At 39.2% G+C, this 19,993-nt stretch overlaps 1 protein-coding gene across 7 annotated transcripts in view; it reads right to left on the bottom strand.

Annotated features, from left to right (window-relative positions):
- The window catches only part of LOC111977842 (protein bicaudal C homolog 1-B), a 75,336-nt gene that overhangs the window by 37,830 nt on the left and 17,513 nt on the right, over positions 1 to 19,993 (bottom strand). For all 7 annotated transcript variants that reach the window (XM_024007567.2, XM_024007569.2, XM_024007564.2 and 4 more), the window contains exon 2: positions 9,057 to 9,103. In XM_024007567.2, coding sequence (XP_023863335.1) covers positions 9,057 to 9,103 — 47 coding nt within the window. The remainder of the gene's footprint in view (positions 1 to 9,056; positions 9,104 to 19,993) is intronic.

Below are 19,993 nucleotides of genomic sequence, written 5' to 3'. Positions count from 1 at the left end.
ACAGGGACATTGGGTGTTGCATAACTTTGTTTTTTAAATAAATTGAAGATCTGATAATTCAGTATCAAAAATATGAGTGGGGAAAAGGGACAAATGCTTTTTCACGTGATCATATACAAATGTAAGCAAGGTTTGAAATGATTGTTTTAGTCAAATATTATATCAGTTTGGGCTTTTTTGCAGTCTACAAATTATTCGTAATTATGTTCCGGCCCCCTGATCAACCGCTCAAGAAAAAGATTGTGGCTGAATCCTAGTTAATGAACACTATTTCAATGAAGAACACAYCCTTCATTCTGCAATTTTCTATCTTAATCCAGTACATTATTCATAGAGGAAATGTCAAAATTCTTCCATATGTTTGGGAAGTGTAGGCCTGCTTGGCATCCTCCAAACTGACCGACAGACTTTCCAGAGCCAGTCTGAAACACCTGTTGGGCAGTGCTAGTTGAACATGTGCATTTTCACTCCAGTATGATAGACTCTTAAAGACCACTGATGGTTGAGTGGATGGCCCTTCAAGCATCACTGAGTGTCTCAAACATACTATAATCAAAATACAAATATGGAAAGTGAAGTGGAGCATAAAGAATAGTTCACAATCTTACTTTGGGCCAACAATATGAAGATGAGGATAAATATTTTTGCAGTTATTAGAGGGCCCCATGTAAACATGAATAATGATTATATCTATTTATAAGCACATTTGACTGCTCTGGTCAATTCAAATTGCAAAGATAAGATTTATTGAACCTTTGAAAATGTAGCCTATACAACATAACTCAAATATCTGGTCAGAGTTAGGCTAAATTATCCATCCCCGTTGTTTACACACCACATATGGGCTGATGAACTGCCATGCAAGCACATAATTATGCTATGTAGCATCACTGATTGTGGGGCCTATCCACAAACCTTACAAACATAGGTTTTGGAAGAAAAAAAAAGACTTACTATTTTCTTTATTAAAAAAGTCTCAATTTAATCCAGTTGCTATGTCTCTGCATTCTTCATTGAAACCAATAAAACAAATCCACTACAGTATTGGCAGCCAAAAAATGCTTCAACGATATAAAACCCATTCCTACAGTATAACAAATGTGTCTTGTTGAGTTGCATTTTTCATTCTCTCACTAAAGACCTTGGCTCATGTTACTGGTCTTGGATATTATCTTTGTCTAATGGCAAGAAAAGCCCTGCCAAGCTAGAGTTCTCATGAAAGCCCTTGGCTGTGGCACTTCTAACCATTTCACAAGATAATACAAATAAAATAGAGAACCAAGAAGGTCGTCTTTTGGGTGAAGAAAAAAAAAATCTACATATTTTTGGATGGACTTCCTATCTAACGAACAGAATAGAGCAGTTTGTTTTCTGAATCGAACAGATACTGATGTATAGGATTCTAAACTGCTAGGACTTCATGTGGGATGCGTCAGGTAGCCTAGTGGTTAGAGCGTTGGACTAGTAACTGAAAGGTTGCAAGATCGAATCCCCGAGCTGACAAGGTAAAAATCTGTTGTTCTGCCTCTGAACAAGGCAGTTAACCCACTGTTCCTAGGCCGTCATTGAAAATAAGAATTTGTCCTTACCTTTATTTAACTAGGCAAGTCAGTTCAAATAAAATGTGGAAACGGTTTTGCTTCCAACTATGAGGACAACATGGTATACAGTTGACCTCCAATAATCTAGGACTCTGTAAATAACATTTTACAATCTAGCCCCAGGGATTTCCAAATTCCACATATATGATAAGTCCCACCTTTACCAACGTTCCACACCAGCACTGCATCAGAGAGACTGTCTTTTTAGCACATTCTCTCCATCATGATACAAGTGAGCATATTATCATACATTTTATATGAACCACCCCCGTAGTAGACTTTCACTCTATAAACAAAACTATGTGCTCCCACTCAACAGTATGACAAACACATCTCTGGAACATTTTGTTCATCATATCCATCAGGAATTTTACTCTGCGCCCCTCCCCCCTTTGGCTCTTTCCCTCCCCAATTTTATCAGTCTCATGGGCCAATAATGGGGTTTCTGCTTAATTCCACAAAATTATTTTGTCCCGGTGAAGAAACACAACTCGCCTTTTTATTCTCTATGGTGCTTTGAAATTCTTCAGGTACACCAGAGCAACTACAGTATGCAGATTTATGCATTTCTTCCAAAATAGACATTTCCAAAACTAGACACATTCCAGGAAAGGCKAGGGAATGGACTATGATCAGATATGATATCACATGATACAATGGATACAGGGATTGTATGCTGTAGCATAGCAACATGCAATGCAACACAAAAGTTATGAGATGATCACTGCCCTTTGTTGCATCCAATCAGGAAATGTATGCCTCAGTAAAGGCCAGGCATGTTTGGAAAGCCAGTTAATACAAATCAGATCAAAACCCTATTAAAGGGATGTCAAATAATTGTGATGAAACTYACAACCAAATGTTTATAGATATATGCAATTATATAGATTCCCTAAGTCCAAACTTTACAGGCAATTACATTTTTTGCCACCCTCTATTTCTTCTCTATAGGGTCTTGTTCAGGAACTTGCTTCCTTTCCATAGTTGCGGTTCTTGGCAAGGCCATACAGATGGGAGTGATTTCTGACAGACCACACACCATTTTAAGGGTGGATAGCGTTTATTTTTATGAAGGGCCCAGCAAATACCTCTCAAATGGGTCAGCTATTTGCACAAATTAGGTTAACTATACATTTAACGTTCCACTCTTCAGTCTTTCTGCTACTGTGCCCTTTTCAAGTAATGCATACATTTAGCATTGTGATCAGTTTCATTACATATTACACTGATTGGATCTTTCAGGAGGGTCAGATACATACGTAGTGCTATAACCCAAATCGAACTGGATGTCATTTTGGGAATGTCATCAAAAACAGTCACATGTGCTTTGTGCACGTGAGAGTATACAATGCCTGTAGAAAGTCTACACTCCCCTTGGATTTCTTCACATTTTATTGTGTTAAAAAGTGGGATTCAAATTGATTTAGTAATTTTTTGTCAACGATCTACACAAAATACTTGAATGTCAAAGTGGATGAAAAATTCACATTTTTAAAAGATTAAGGAAAAATAAAACCCTAATACGCCTTGATTAGGTAAGTCTTCACCCCCCCAATACATGTTAGAATCACCGTTGGCAGCGAATACAGCTGTGATTCTTCTTGGGTAAGTCTCATAAGAGCTTTACACACCTGCATTGTGCAATATTTGCCCATTATGATTTTTTTWAAATCTTCAAGCTSTGTTAAGATGTTGGGGATCATGGCTAGATAGACATTTTCAAGTCTTGCCATAGATTTTCAACCAGATTTAAGTCAAAACTGTAGCTTGGCCACTCAGGAACATTCACTGTCTTCTTGGTAAGCAACTCCAGTATAGATCTGGCTTTGTGTTGTAGGTTATTGTCCTGCTGATGGTGAATTCCTCTCCCAGTATCTGGTGAAAAGCAGACTGAAACAGGTTTTCCCCTAGGATTTTGTCTGTGCTAAACCATCCTGTTTCTTTCATCTTAAAAAACTCCAGTCTTTGCAGATGTCAAGAATACTCATACCTAGGGCTGTTGTGACCGTATTACCYCCACACCGGCGGTCACCAGTCATGAAGGCAGTCAAATTCCATGTGACCGTTTAGTCACGGTAATTAGGCTTCTCCAAGCTGTGATGCTGCTGATGGTCATTAGTAGCCTGCCAAACTTGATAACTCCCTGGTACTCAGCACTCTATCATCCCTCTAATTGAACTAGTGTAGCCCACAGCCATTTGGCATAGCCAGATCAGGACCAAACGTAAGAACAATTCAGAGTATGCTATTCTGTTCTTCTGAAATAGACTACATTTTCTTCATATCATGCTTCTTTAGACCTGTCGAAAATAAAGAATGGATTTATTGTGAAGGTGCAGGCTATATTACATGGATTTATTAGACTTTTTAAAATGTAGATCTGCATCAGTGGCTTGTAGGCTATGTGTGGAAGCCAGAAGATGCTAAATGTTTTTATGATAATTAACGGTCAATTACCGTGAGACCGACAGCTATTTGCTTGACAATCACCGACTGATGAAATTTCGTGACCGCCACAGCCCTACACATACCATGATGCAGCCACCACCATGCTTGAAAATAAGGAGGCCGTTACTCTGTGATGTGTTGTGTTGGATTTGACTCAAACATAAGACTTTGAATTTAGGTCAAAAAGTTGTGTTTTTTTGCAGTTTTATTTTAGTGCCTTTTATTTTAATGCATACATATGCATGTTTTGGAATATTTGTATTCTTCTTTTCACTCTGTCATATAGGTCATTAAGGTAAAGTCACTACAATGTTGTTGATCCATCCTCAGTTTTCTCCCATCACAGCCATTGAACTCTGCCATAGCTGTTTAAAAAATGGCCTCGGGTGACATCCCTAAGCAGTTTTGTTCCTGTCCTGCAACTCAATTCAGAAGGACAACTGCATCTTTGATGTGCCTGGGTGGTTTAATACATCATCCACAGCATAATTATTAATTTGACCATGCTTGAAGAGATATTTAATGTCTGATTTGTTATTGTTACCCATCACTGCCCTTCTTTATGAGGCTTTTAAAAATCTCCCTGGTCTTTGTAGTTGAATCTGTGCTTGAAATCCAATACTTGACTGAGGTACCTTACAGATGTTGTATGTACTGTATGGGGCACAGAGGAAGGGGTAGTCATTCAAAATCATGTCACACACTATTATTTCACACAGTGAGTCCATATAACTTATTTYTATTTATTATGGATCCCCATTAGCTGCTGCAGCTACTCTTCCTTATTATGGGATTTATTAAGCAAAATGTTACTTCTAAACTAATTTAGGCTTGCCTAAACAAATGGGGTGAATACTTATGCAACGACTATATTTTWGTTATTTAATTTGTTATTAATTTGTAAACGTTTGTAGAATGTTCTTCTCACTTTGACATCATGGAGTAATTTGTGTATCATGGAGTAATGAAATCTATTTCAATCCCACTTCGTAATGCAACAAAAAGGTTCAAGAGGGTGTAGACTTTCTGTAGAGTTTTCTGTGTGTGTGTGAGGCACGGTGGCAATCAACATGGATGGAGTGGACTGTCTTCCTGTATCACTGTTGATTCAGCTGTGTGTGTGTGTGTGCGTGTGTGCGTGTGTGCGTGTGTGTGTGTGTGTGTGTGTGTGTGTGTGTGTGTGTGTGTGAGAGAGAGAGAGAGAGATAGACAGAGGGTTTAGGGGTTAAAGGGATGGGGTGGGTGTTCTCCTGTTTCAGCTGAGAGTCTTAGTTAGTGATCCATCCACTGTTTTCTTCCCATGAGACTGATCGCATGAATTTAACATGTGCCAACAATCCATGTGCTAACTCTCACGAGCTCCATTATGTTTGGGGAGAAGACCTTTACCTTAAGGTGTTCAACTAATATGTGCATAGTTCAAAAGACTATCCTAAATTAGGAGCAACTGCACAATATCTGCTACTTTTTAAAACATAAAACGTTTTCAAGTACTTAGAGGAACCAACCAATTTAGAATGGTTTGCTGTAATGGACACCTCGCAAAGTCAGCAACTTCACTTAAATAATCATACAATTAATTCCTTCATTGCGATGTGATGACTAATTTTCACCCTTTCTTCACTTTCTTCCTCTACCTTGCTATCCCTCAAGTCTCTACCAAAATAATCAAAAGATTTTCCTTTCTCACCCACTAGACAGCACAAAACTACAGGGCGGTGTTGTACTTCTAAAATAATGAAGTAGAATCCTTCTGGCCTCAGATCAGAGTGCATCAATGCTCGTATATCAAGCTGGCGTTGTTTACAAAACCACAGCCGAGGGATGAGGGAGGGAGGGACTGGCTCAGCACTCAAATGAATGTGACTGAAGCCTCCACTAAAGCTCTGTGGTCCATAGTCTACCAGTCCAACTCTTCACAGTCCAATAGCCCACCAATCCAACATGCCAAAAGGTTTAATGGTCCACGATCTACCAGTCAAACTATTCACCGTCCAAACATCGTATGGTCCAACAGCCTGTCGAACTGTTCAATGGTCCATGGTCTTTGAGTTAAATTGTCAAGTAGTTTCCACAATACATAATAGCCTACACAAAGTATGTTGTCCAACAGTCAAATACACCAAAAGGTCCATATCACAATACATTACAAATGGTTTAATACACTGATCTGAGTGTGAAACAATGCTTGGACGCAGCATGAGGGGGAGAGAGAAAATGGGGATGGATGTGGTTGGGTCTGGTCTGAGAGCTGGCCTGAACGGAAAACAAACAGACAATGAGTAAGAGAGTGATCTACCACAGGGAAATGCCTGCAAGAGTGTTTTGTTTTTCTCTTACTGACCTCACAAAAACTTGCAGCTCATTTCCAAGGAACTGCATTCCGCACTATAAAACTGTATGTGCAGGTGTGTGTGTGTGTGGAGGGGGAATCATTGTGTGCATTTTGTGTGATATATGAGGGACTGCATACGTGTGTGTGGTACATGGGTGTGTTTGAGGGAAGGAAATGGTGTAAGTAAGACTTCCCATTTTCATCGACTTCAACATAGTCCAGACACCCCATACATTTTATTTAGAATAAACCGTTCCAGATGTCTACAATGTTTATTTTTCAGACATTAATTGGGTCTGTGTGGTGGTCATGCTATCGCAGGGAAATTCCAGACCCATTTGAACGGAAATTCTTCAATAAAAACTTCAGTCTGTGTTATTGGCCTTTTCCTATRGCCAAACATAACTACGATGAATGTACAATTATTGACCTTTTAACTTCTGACCAGCATAGTTTGGAATGGAACATTGGCATAGTAACGATTGCATGTGAAGACGGGGCAGTGGCTTTTGAAAAGCATAATTGGCAAGCCAAGGCACCACCTACAATTATGTCAGATAAGTTTAATTGAATAAGCTACATACAGTGCATTTGGAAAGTATTCAGACCCCTTGACTTTTTCCACATTTTGTTACCTTACAGCCTTATTCTAAAATTTATTAAATATTTTTTCTCTCCTCAATCTACACACAATACCCCATAATGAAAAAGAAACAGGTTTGTAGAAATGTTTGCAAATGTATAATAAAAAATAAAAATAGGTTGGATGGGAAGCGTTGCTGTACAGCTATTTTCAGGTCTCTCCAGAGATGTTTGATCGGGTTCAAGTCTGGGCTCTGGCTAGGCCACAAGGACATTCAGAGACTTGTCCCGAAGCCACTCCTGCATTGTCTTGGCTGTGTGCTTAGGGTCGTTGTCCTGTTGGAAGGTGAACCTTCGCCCCCAGTCTGAGGTCCTGAYAGCTTTGGAGCAGGTTTTCATCAAGGATCCCTCTGTACTTTTCTCCGCTCATCTTTGCCTCAATCCTGACTAGTCTCCCAGTCCCTGGCTCTGAAAAACATCCCCACAGCAAGATTCTGCCACCCCCATGCTTCACCGTTAGGGATGGTGCCATGTTTCCTCTAGATGTGACACTTGGCATTCAGGCCAAAGAGTTCAATCTTGGTTTCATCAGATCTTGTTTCTCATGGTCAGAGTCGTTTAGGTGCCTTTTGGCAAACTCCAAGCGGGCTTTCATGTGCCTTTTACTGAAGAGTGGCTTCCGTCTGGCCACTCTACCATAAAGGCCTGATTGGTGGAGTGTTGCAGATATGGTTGTCCTTCTCCCATCTCCACAGAAGCACTCTGGAGCTCTGTCAGAGCTCTGGAGCTCTGCCTTGGTCACCTTACTGACCAAGGCCCTCCTCCCCTGATTGCTCAGTTTGGCCAGGACTAGGAAGAGTCTTGATGGTTCCAAATGTCTTCCATTTAAAAATGATGGAGGCCACTGTGTTCTTTGGGACGTTCAATACTGCAGAAATGTTTTGGTACCCTTCCACAGATCTGMGACTTGACAAAATCCAGTCTCGGAGCTCTACGCACAATTCCTCCKCCTCATGGCTTGGTTTTTGCTCTGACATGCACTGTCAACTGTGGGACCGGTGTGTGCCTTTCCAAATCATGTCCAATCAATTGAATTTACCATTGGTAGACTCCAATCAAGCTGTAGAAACATCTCAAGGATGATCGACGGAAACAGGATGTACCTGAGCTCAATTTCCAGTTTCATAGCAAAGCGTCTGAATATTTGTAATACATTTGCTAACATTTCAAAAAACCTGTTTTTGCTTTGTCATTATGGGTTATTGTGTTTAGATTGCTGAGGATTTGTACTTATTTAATCCATTTTAGAATAAGGCTGTAACATAACAAAATGTGGAAAAAGTCAAGGGGTCTGAACACTTTCAGAAGGCACTGTARTTAGAGACAAAACACATGTCTAGAATTTATGGTTAAAAAAAATTATGGGAAGGCGCCCGGTTTGCATTTCTTGGACATGAAATGGCTGTAGGGACAGTTAAATTAAATGACACAGCAGTAGGCAATTTAACTTCCCTCAAAACCAGAGATGGAAAATAAACAAAGAATTCTAAAATAAACCAATGTCCATCACTTAGTTAATTTAAAAGTATATTAACATACTATAGAGGGAGTTCAAACACTTCAGGAAACAGCACTTTAAACAGGAGCAGTGTCTTCAAACACTTTTCCATTTTCTTTCAGGCAATTACTTGGATGCCTATGCAATAACGTAGAGCAGACTAGTACAAACTCAACTGAGTCTTAGAAAAAAATGAAAATATTTGATGGTAACAAAGTATGACAACAAAGCGGATGCATGTGTGTATGAATGCGTTGTATCCATCTCTGTCTGTAGATGCTCTATGTGTGGAGAGTGGTCCAACATTGGCCTATCAAATGTGCAGCCTCAACCTGTCAAGCACAAGCCTGACTTGTGCAAGGGCCACGATAGTGTCAGCTGCATTTGTTTCAAGTCAAAATTATACTAACGTATCTGCAACCAGGACCCTATTAAACGAACACCAGACACTTTCATCACCTGAAGGTAAGTGCTCTCCTCTGGATTTGAACACAATCCAAACATAATCTAATAATACAGATTAGAGATTTACCTTCTGAAAGAAATCCTCACCACCATTGACCCGTCCCCCAGCGGCCGCTGTAGAGGAGAGGAAAAAGAAACAATTCATGAAACCATTAACTGTTAAATATACAATACTGTATAAAATTCACAGAGCCAAATCACGCTTCGGTTATCCAATGTCCTGGAAATGTGAGGATACCATGACTAAATCCCAAAATATACTTTTCAGTGGATCTCCATTCCTTGGGGATTGTCATTGGCACATCAGTATATCAAATTTTGGGATTTAGATAGACGTCAAACTTATTCTTGATAATCCTTATAATTAGATACAGCTTCCTTTTAACAAATTGCTGAACTTTGTATAAAAGGTCTCAGTGCTATACTACCATTATGGGTGATCCATCTTTTTTGGATATTCACACTTTTGGACAGACAAGGTCTCCTCCTGTATTAGTATGGTGCCATAAGGCTGGCATGAGGAATGTTAGCTACCAGAGAACTGACAGATACCTGGCAGAGCACACAATTTTGTAAAGATATCCATGAGTATAAGAAATATTATTTGAAAGACTTGCCATGAAAATATACTAAAGACCTCTGCTTCTGGTACTATATAATATGGGCAAGGAACAGTCTCCCAACCACAGTAAATATACAATCATTTGTTTCTGATACAGATTATTCTGCAAGTCCTTTTGTCTGGCCTGTGGCTTTTCTGTCTCCGCAGAGCATTTATCCGTCATTTAAGGTGGTTTCTGTATTCACTTGATGGATTTACCACATTTTCAGCGGAACTGGGTGAGGAGCACCACAGAACTGGTGTACAGTGATAAATAATGGCCTTGATGTAATGACAAGAATTAATGTAATGTTCTGCTTAGTATCACCTRTGGATTGCAATGCATTTTCTTTAGAAAAATTACAGAAAATGTCAACATTCAAAATTATTAACTGGCTATAATTGGTCCATGGAAACACACAGTATGTACCTTGGCTAAATACTGTAGGACAATGTCATATGTAGGGTTGCAAAAAAAATACAAAAAAATACATCCACTTTCCCAAAATGTCCAGGTTTTACAGAAATACCAGTTGGAAGATTCACAGAATAAGCAAATTAACCAGAATACTCCAACCAGGATTTCTTTAAACCTGTGGATTTTTCTGAAAGATTCCAGAATTGTGTAACCCTAGTCATACGTCACCATGATTTTCTATTGAAATACAGTACTTTTGCTTTCTTGATATCAACATGTAAATAATGGTGTGGAGGGTTTGACAACTTGAGTATCAATATATCTGGTCCTGAGATTGATCCAAGTTGCTTCCCCACTCTGAAACATGGCCAGTTTCATTAGATTTAAACCTTAAATATGCAGACATGTGCAAAGGTACCTTCTTAATTGTCCAGTCATGATCACCATGTGATCCATAAGGAGTGGTGAAATGCAATACTAGTGGCTTGACATGATTTGAAAGAAAACAAATATTTCACTGTTCATTCTCAATATAACATTTCCTCGGTAAGAAAAAAAAAATGTAGGAATAAGACTAATGACCAACTGTTTTTTTTTTATTTTTTATTCCTCACAAACTGGCCCTTGGTGATGGAGTAATGCCTTCATAAAGTACATTGCACACATGCTTGTACTTACTCCCCCGCAAAAACACCTCTGCAGCTATTTCACACGAGGGCCTGCTTCATTCAGAACAATGTGGCCCATAAATTTCACATGAAATACTACTTTTACACTCACAGTCCCTAGATTAGTCTGAAAGTGGCAGCTTTCTTACAGGGAACAATATTTTTAAAAGAAAGTACCAATAGTTAAGGGTTTGATATTTTAACAGACGTAAAGAGCGACTGCCTATCAAAAGCAACAAAACGGCCTATGTGGCATCGATTCCAGTCAGAAACAGTTATTCTAGTGTCAAAAATTGGTCATAAAGTTAGTCTCGTTTAAAACGGAGTTTGTAACATCCGTGCGTCTCAAAGGGTAAATGAAGGTTGGGTTTTGATTTGACAATGTCCATTTGCCCAATAACATGGGTGAACAGCTGCGGTGATTGCACTCTATCCAGATAGCATAGACAGAGACAGACCTGTCCAGCAGCTCCAACTTTGTTTACATAAGACATGTCATACAATTTTTTTACTTGAGAAATACTGCGCCAATCACCTTAGTGTAAAATTGCGCAACTAAAACATCCTCGGCAAAAACGTCAAAATTAAATACAGATTTCTTGAGTCATCTTAGATTCATTCTGGGGATTTTGAGGAAGTGAAATAGGCTTCCGCGTCTACAGTGTCAAACATCATTAAACAAAACCGCGAAATCGGTCAGAAACACACCTCCAAGACTGGAATCTCATTTTCCTAATGTCCAACAGACAAACACATGCCAAATCGGTATGTTCAGTGGCTGTAAGGAAATGCTGTGTTTTAAAAAAAAGTGTCTAACTGCAGGGAGCCTGGCTAATATACCAGTAAGACATGTCGGCGCTGCCAGTATGCTGTGTATGAATAATAGGCTAAAATCCTCAAATTGGAATTTTAAAAAGAAGCGCAGGRTGGGGTCAGCATGCCCTGTGGGAGTTGTTGGTCATTGTAGATGAGGAGTGTGGTGAATCACACAGTTGAGAGGAGGTGGGAGTATTACTATTGGAGGTCCAAGGGATGAGGTAGATGGTACAGCCTATTAGGGCCACACTAGGAGATGGGATGATACTGGCCTAGCATGTCTGACTTTGGGAAAGATTAAGCCTCTGGTACTGGATGGGCCAGCATTATTGGAAACATACAGTATCAAATTACAGAATAACACCAACAGAAAGGAATACTGTTCAGTAAAAACAATAGACACTCTGATTCAACAAAATACTAACATTGCCTTAGTTCTGTAGATTATAAGACAATGGAGACATAGCAGCAGGTGTACTGTAGCTTAGCATTTTCAGGTTTAGCCAACAGTTCTTTAAAGACACACACAAAACTCCGCTCTGTAAGGCTCTCAAGCAGAAAATGTGTTGATCAAATTTCAATGTCCACAACATAACATTTTTATTCAAGTGGTAGAATGAGAATTTAAACAACAGGGGTCAAAAACCAGGCCCGTGAAGGAAAGCCACTAAATCTCAGTGACTGTAAATTATTTAAGGTAATTTCCATGTAAAAGGACCCATGAGCACTAACATGAAGTTCATAGGAGAATATCAAATTGGGTGTCAAATGAAAGCCTTTTTTTGTAGTGCTGAGCGATTAACTGAGAATCCTGTTATTTTTCAGTTTTTAAACAACTATTTGACCAAAGTCGGTACAATTATTTGAATTCCATTTTGTTCGTTTTTTTTCTGAGAGCTCAATGCACACATTGTACAGTTTCTCTAGAAATGAATCAGATCCAGCCTGAACTGTGCAATGTAGTAGGGAGTTTCTAACAGGCCAATATTCTACATAGTTTAGCACATAAAACGTGGTAATTAACTACAATGACCATAATCCATTGCGCATCTACTTGTCCAGTCTGTGTTTCTTTTAAGCCTGCTACAGAAAAGACAGAAGAATGCCCGATAATGAGGTGATATAGAAAGCAGCTGTTGCTTCGGGAAGTATCTCTACCTGAAAATACATGACCTAAGTGATTGATAGTTGGTATTCAGCAGTCATAAAATTATGCCTTATTTACATTGAAGAACTACAAAAGTGATTGTCAGAGAGCATAGACAGCAGCTCTATAGATAGATGACTTGAAATTAAATAAAGTCAGAAAAATAAAACAAATGTAATGTACACAACTAAAATATTTTCTAAGAGTAAAGTAATGTGAATAAATTATTGTTAAGTGTAAGCAGTAATGGGCAGACACACTACAATCATGGGACTTTTATTAAATAGTTTTATTCTGTGTTGTTACAGCGTTCAATCCACATAACTCAAAGTACATTTAATGTTTAAAAAATTCTCGAAACCAAAAACCACGATTACTTTTTTAATAATCGAACCGAAACAACCTCAAAAAGCAGTAATCGCTCAGCACTATTTTCGATCAATTCAACCATTTTCCATCCTAAAAATGTGGAATAAGCAAAGGCTTTGATTACTTGTCAAACAGATGGAAAAGTGGTCTTAGAAAACATCTACCAGAAAAAGTTAAGGTATTACAAATACACWAAAAAACAATAATGTTGAAGTAAAGAACCCTGCCAATAAACTTACAGAAAGCAGAACTAAATATAAGTGTAAYAAACATTGCCTTGTGCCTTGATTCCATTACCAAAAACACACATATCTTTAAAATATTTTCAAATGTATGTACCTCATGAGGAGAATAGAAGTAACAAGGTAGACCTATCAATTAGGTAAAGTATTTTTTACAGATACATTTTGTTTATGAATTATTACGTGATAAAAACTCAATTCTGTTACCAAATCGCTAACAAATTTTCAGACAAATTGGTAATGCAATTTCTGCAATCAAATTGGATACAAAGGGAATTCATAGTAGTCACAAACCACAGTTGGGTCACCTGCTACGATCCTCCCTTCCAATGGCATACTGTTATGTTCAGCTGATAACATTTTTTATTTCCTCTTTCTGTCTTCTGGTCCTTTGTAGCTCAGTTGGTAGAGCATGGCGCTTGTAATGCCAGCATAGTGGATTCAATTCCCAGGACCACCCCTACGTAAAATGTATGCAAGCATGACTAAAGCCATCAGCATGCTTTAGTTCCGCTGGCGCCTAGCCGAACTCGGCTAGCCAAACAAGTGTGCTCACATACTCTCTCGAAAGACATTTGGTTGAAGAATGAGAATAAAATAGGCAATAGTACTGTTTGTCCATAATGAGATGCCATAGCCAGTACACTTCCTCAAAATAGAATGAATCTAAGATAATGTCAACATTTGACAGATTTCTTGAGTTTTTGCGGAGGAGACCTTAGTCGCGCAATTTTACAATCTAACTAAGATGTTTGGTGCTGTATTTCTCAATGAGAAAATGCGCATGAAAACAAGTAATATCTCGTTGAATGACAAAGACTTTATTGAAGAATTCCTACCGTTGACCAATCACAGATGAAGGGGTGTAGACTACAGCTCCGAAACTCCAGCTTGCCTCAAGAAAACACTTAACGTGCCCATACAGTTGAAAAACCTCTTACCGAAGAGTGTGCAAAGCTGTCATCAAGGCAAAGGGTGGGTATTTGAAGAATCTCAAATATATTTTGATTTGTTTAACACCTTTTTGGTTACTACATGATTCCATATGTGTTATTTCATAGTTTTGATGTCTTCATTATTATTCTACAAAAATAGTAAAAATAAAGAAAAACCTTTTAATGAGGTGTTCTACTCATTCAAGAGTTTTTACCAGTAGTGTACATTTACTGTACTAAACTCTACTTAGTGTGTCCTACTTTGATATCCATACTTGTAAAACATAGAAGTCTACGACTGGTTTTTGATTTTGTCCGGTCCACACCAACCATAATAGCCATTATGTAGAATAATAGCCCCAAATGCAAAGGATATGGCATACTTTTAGCTTTGTGTACCTACTTAAGATATGTCACCATGAAGAGAATGGCATTCTTAGCCATAATTATGCATTTCTGTACAGTACAGATCAGGGAGCCATGATCAAATCCCATTACCGGATGTAAATCCGCTTCACTTACTGTAGTTCAATAACCCAAAAATTATTCATAGCTGACACCACATTCTTTTGTATTTTAGCCCCTTTTTTCTCCCCATTTTCGATCTTGTCTCATCGCTGCAACTCCCCAACGGGCTGGGGAGGCAATGGTCGAGTCATGATTCCGTCGAAACATGACCCACCAAACCACGCTTCTTAACACCGGCCCGCTTAACCCGGAAGCCAGCAGCACCAATGTGTCAGAGGAAACATGTTCACCTGACAACCAAGGCCAGCCTGCAGGCGCCCAGCCCGCCACAAAGAGTTGCTAGAGTGCGATGAGCCAAGTAAAGCCCCCCCCCCCCCGGCCAAACCGACCCCTAACCCAGACGACGCTGGGCCAATTGTGCACCGCCCTATGGGACTCCCGATCACGGCCGGTTATGATACAGCCCGGGATCGAACCCGGGTCTTCAGTGATGCCTCTAGCGATGCAGTGCCTAAGACTGCTGTGCCACTCTGGAGGCCGACATATTTTAATCTTAATTCGAAGCAGATATTTAAGAGTTTTTGGAAAACATGGTCACATAAAAAAAAACTGAGGAAGATATTGCCAAAATTCTGTTACCAAACTTTGCATCTGAACAGTTCTTCCAGTAAAAACGTTTTTGTAAAATGTTCAGTGTAAATTGTTAAAAGTAGTCCCTGTGCATAGTTGTTAGGTATGTTAAACTTTTAAATAAATGGTTTCCGTTTCTGAAAAATCTGAGTCTCYGCGCATTTGTTACCGTGGAATTGCCCTTAAACAAAAGCACATTCATCTAAAAATGTTCATCCTCCGGCAGACCCCAATTAAAAACAGTCTGAAATAAAACGTGAACTAGATCGAATGATTAAAGTACTAATGACAACCATCCGTAATGCACAAGAAGGACCATCAGACCAAAATACTCCAAGTCCAACTATAAATGCCTTTGAATCCCCTACACCGTAAATCCACTAGATCAACAGGCCTGTCACCATGTTTGAAGTTATTGGCCATTCAAATGTACTCCATCCTTCTATTATGAAAAAGTGGGAGAAATAAAATACATTCTCTGGCATATGATGCAAGACTGTTGTAAAACAGTGTGCAACATCAGGGTTTTCTAAAGATGCTGGCAGGCAAATATAAACAGATTATGATGCTTTGAGATAAAAGGCTTACTAATCACACAAGTGGGTATGTGTTGCACTTCTTCAACTCAGCCTCAGTGGAGGAAAACAAATACAATGTGTTTTCTAAAATACCTTATTCCGTAGCCTTTTACACTCATACCCGTATACGGGTTGAAAATGGCAGATTTGGGTAGGCTTGGGCAGTGTACAATATATACCACCGACAGGATGGTTTTTCAATACCATCAATATCGTTTAAACTATTTATTTGAAGTTTTTCAATACATTTTCATATTTGTAGCAATTTTTTAAAAGTAAATACCTGCAGTCAACATTTTCAATACATTAGGAGATAAAGCAGATCACGTTCTTTATGTGACATTATTTTACATTATGAAGCTTACATAGTTCTCCAGAACAGTTGAGCCAGTCATGTATCTGTTTGTAAATAGCACAACGGGAGAAAACGGGAGCAGGTGAGTCCAGCTGTGTATTGACAGGGGTTGCGTTTTATATTGAAAGTCAGTATTGTTATGCTTCAATAGAGTGATCATGGACAAGCAACTATAGTTTTCATTCACAGAAAATACATTAGTGCAAGACATTCGGCAGAAAATAGCTTAATATTTATCAGACGACAACATAAGTGCTGCGCTATTTTGTTGGCAGCCACACAAGTAAATGAGCTTACAATGAAAAAGCAAGGTGTTTTTTGCAAAAACGATGCATGGTCATCATATTTCTAACGTTTAGGCCTATCGTAATCTTTCTTGTTCACATTCACTTGTAAGTGTCCAAACTCACCAAAAATGACATTCGGTTGCTCCTACCTATCTATATACACTGTACACTGTAATTTGTCTATTTTCATTTCTGCTGGTTAGCATATTTCACATGTGCTAACTTTGTTAGCATTCTGGTAATAGAAGCACAAAGGGCTTTTTTTTCATTTTGTTTTGCGCCACCTTGTGTACTAAGCCGGTAATAACGTAAATCCCGGTGTGAGATAAAGTATGACAATATGAAAATCTGGATATCGCCCAACCCTACTAATAAGTGCCTAATTTGGAATGCATTGGCTACTGCAACATGCTACAAATGACGTCAGAGCGCAGTCTCTGCACTTCACAGTGCTGTATGGGTCTTGACTGACAGCCGTTCTGAACTTGAGCACCGCACTCAACAAGAAACTGCACCCATCCCTCCCGCTAAATTGGGCAATTTTTGCAATTTTTTTGTTGTCCGAGTGAGGGAAATACTGTAAATTAGGAGGAGTCAATGTATGTTCAAAAAATACAGTTGGAGTCAGAAGTTTACACACACCTTAGCCAAATACATTTAAACTCAGTGTTTCACAATTCCTGACATTTAATCCTAGCAGGAAATCCATTTTATGTCAGTTAGGATCACCACTTTATTTTAAGAATGTGAAATGTCAGAATAATAGTAGTGAGAATTATTTATTTCAGCTTTAATTTCTTTCATCACATTCCCAGTGGGTCAAAAGTTCACATGCACTCAATTAGTATTTGGTAGCATTGCCTTTAAATTGTTTGACTTGGGTCAAACTTTTCCGGTAGCCTCCCACAATAAGTTGGGTGAATCTTGGCCCATTCCTCCCGACAGAGCTGGTGTAACTGAGTTAGGGTTGTAGGCGTCCTTGCTCACACACGCTTTTTCAGTTCTGCCCACACATTTTCTATGGGATTGAGGTCTGGGCTTTGTGATGGCCACTCCAATACCTTGACATTGTTGTCCTTAAGCCATTTTGCTACAACTTTGGAAATATGCTTGGGGTCATTGTCCATTTGGAAGACCCATTTGCGACCAAGCTTTACCTTCCTGACTGATGTCTTGAGATGTTGCTTCAATATATCCACAAAATGTTCCTCTGTCATGATGCCATCTATTTTGTGAAGTGCACCAGTCCCTCCTGCAGCAAAGCACCCCCACAACATGATGCTGCCACCCCCGTGCTTCGTGGTTGGGATGGTGTTCTTCGGCTTGCAAGCTTCCCCCTTTTTCCTCCAAACATAACGATGGTCATTATGGCCAAACAGTTCTATTTTCTTTCATCAGACCAGAAGACATTTCTCCAAAAAGTTCGATCATTGTCCCCATGTGCAGTTGCAAACCGTAGTCTGGCTTTTTTTATGGCGGCTTGGAGCAGTGGCTTCTTCCTTGCGGAGCGGCCTTTCAGGTTATGTCGATATAGGACTAGTTTTACTGTGGATATAGATACTTTTGTACCCGTTTCCTCCAGAATCTTCACAAGGTCCTTTGCTGTTGTTCTAGGATTGATTTGCACTTCTCGCACCAAAGTACGTTCATCTATAGGAGACAGAACGCGTCTCCTTCCTGAGCGGTATGACGGCTGCGTGGTCCCATGGTGTTTACACTTGTTAATCTGTACAAACAATAGTATGCGTGGTACCTTCAGGCGTTTGGAAATTGCTCCCAAGGACGAACCAGACTTGTGGAGGTCCACAATTTTTTCCCAATGTCTTAGCTGATTTCTTTTGATTTTCCCATGATGTCAAGGTAGGCCTTGAAATACATCCACAGGTACACCTCCAATTGACTCAAATGATGTCAATTAGCCTATCAGAAGCTTCTAAATCCATGACATCATTTTCTGGAATTTTCCAAGCTGTTTAAAAAGGCACAGTCAACTTAGTTTATGTAAACTTCTGACCTACTGGAATTGTGATACAGTGAATGATAAGTGAAATAATCTGTTTGTAAACAATTGTTGGAAAAATTACCTGCGTCATGCACAAAGTAGATGTCCTAACCGACTTGCCAAAACTATAGTTTGTTAACAAGAAATATATGGAGTGTTTGAAAAACGAGTTTTAATGTCTCAAACCTAAGTGTATGTAAACTTCCGACTTCAACTGTAGATGTTGAAGACTATAATGAATATCGCTTTGTCATACAAGCAAGCCAAACAAGTCCAAATGTGTGCTTCACATTTCCATATCATAAAACTCATGTCATATAGCGTCAACATTTATGATCACATGTTTGATCTACAATGACAAGTTGACATGGCATCATGCCCTGGGTTGTTCCGAACAGAATGAGACTGTTTGTCTATTGTGAAGAAAATTTGCTGCAGAACACGCARCGGACTCCTTTCTATGCGCACCAAAATTACGATTGGTTCTCTCTGAATTTCCCTGTGAAATCCAAAAACTGTAAGATCATATTTTATATCTTAGCTAGACATGGCAATAGGACAAGCTTTCAAATGATGGATTGCATTTTTTGGATTGCGTAAACAACAGTAATTGTGTGATGGCGGGGATGCAGGATTGTGTTCCAAACAAAACTAAGTGTGCTTGCTTAGTTCCTCAACGACACAGCTAGGAGAGCTAAAAATAGCACCTTATAGTTGAAGTCTCTTCTGAGTCATAAAAATACATTGAAATTACTTAGGAACGGGCACACTTTGGAGAGGTGTGCGGCCACTTGAAGACACCAGTTAGTCATCACACTCAAACCCCTTGCCATTTTTTGTGTTATGTTGCACCTACCCCACATTTTTCAGGAATATTCTCATGTTACTGAATGTATCCAGAGTATTTTCTGATTTCGTTATCAGTAAATGTGAAGGAAYAGGAAACCGCACACTGCTCTTGATAGTATCACCGATATTTAATAAGCTTACGTATCGGCCACACGGCCTTCGTCAGAGCTTTATCAGTAAATGTCAAATGCACATAAAATCAACAGTGTAATGTTTGGATTCAGTCTTGTGTCAGGTGAATTATTGTGTACTCAACTTTGCTCGAATCATTTCCCCATAATCTCCAAACTGTTCCCTTTTGCTTGCTACTATGCATATGCATTCCATATTTATTCCGTAAGAAACATTTCAATGTAGCCCTATCCATATAGGCCAATTCCCACGAGTGTCAAGGATTAATAACACATGTACTGTATAGGGAACGCAACACAGCATTTCCAGCCAGAGGAGCTGGTGGTATGACTGGAGACAGTAGTGTAGTACAGGACATAAGGCTATGCGAGGAGTGAAAAACATCCTGACAGCAGATGCATGGCGTGCAACTGCAGCAAGCAGGCAAGTGTATCAGAGTGCAATGTGTATCAAAACAATGTGTGACTGGGTTAAATGAAGATTAGGTTAAACGAGGACAAGCCATGG

This window comes from Salvelinus sp. IW2-2015, linkage group LG18 (assembly GCF_002910315.2).
Source record: "Salvelinus sp. IW2-2015 linkage group LG18, ASM291031v2, whole genome shotgun sequence".
Classification (NCBI taxonomy): domain Eukaryota; kingdom Metazoa; phylum Chordata; class Actinopteri; order Salmoniformes; family Salmonidae; genus Salvelinus; species Salvelinus sp. IW2-2015.
This window is presented reverse-complemented; position numbering and strand designations above follow the sequence as displayed.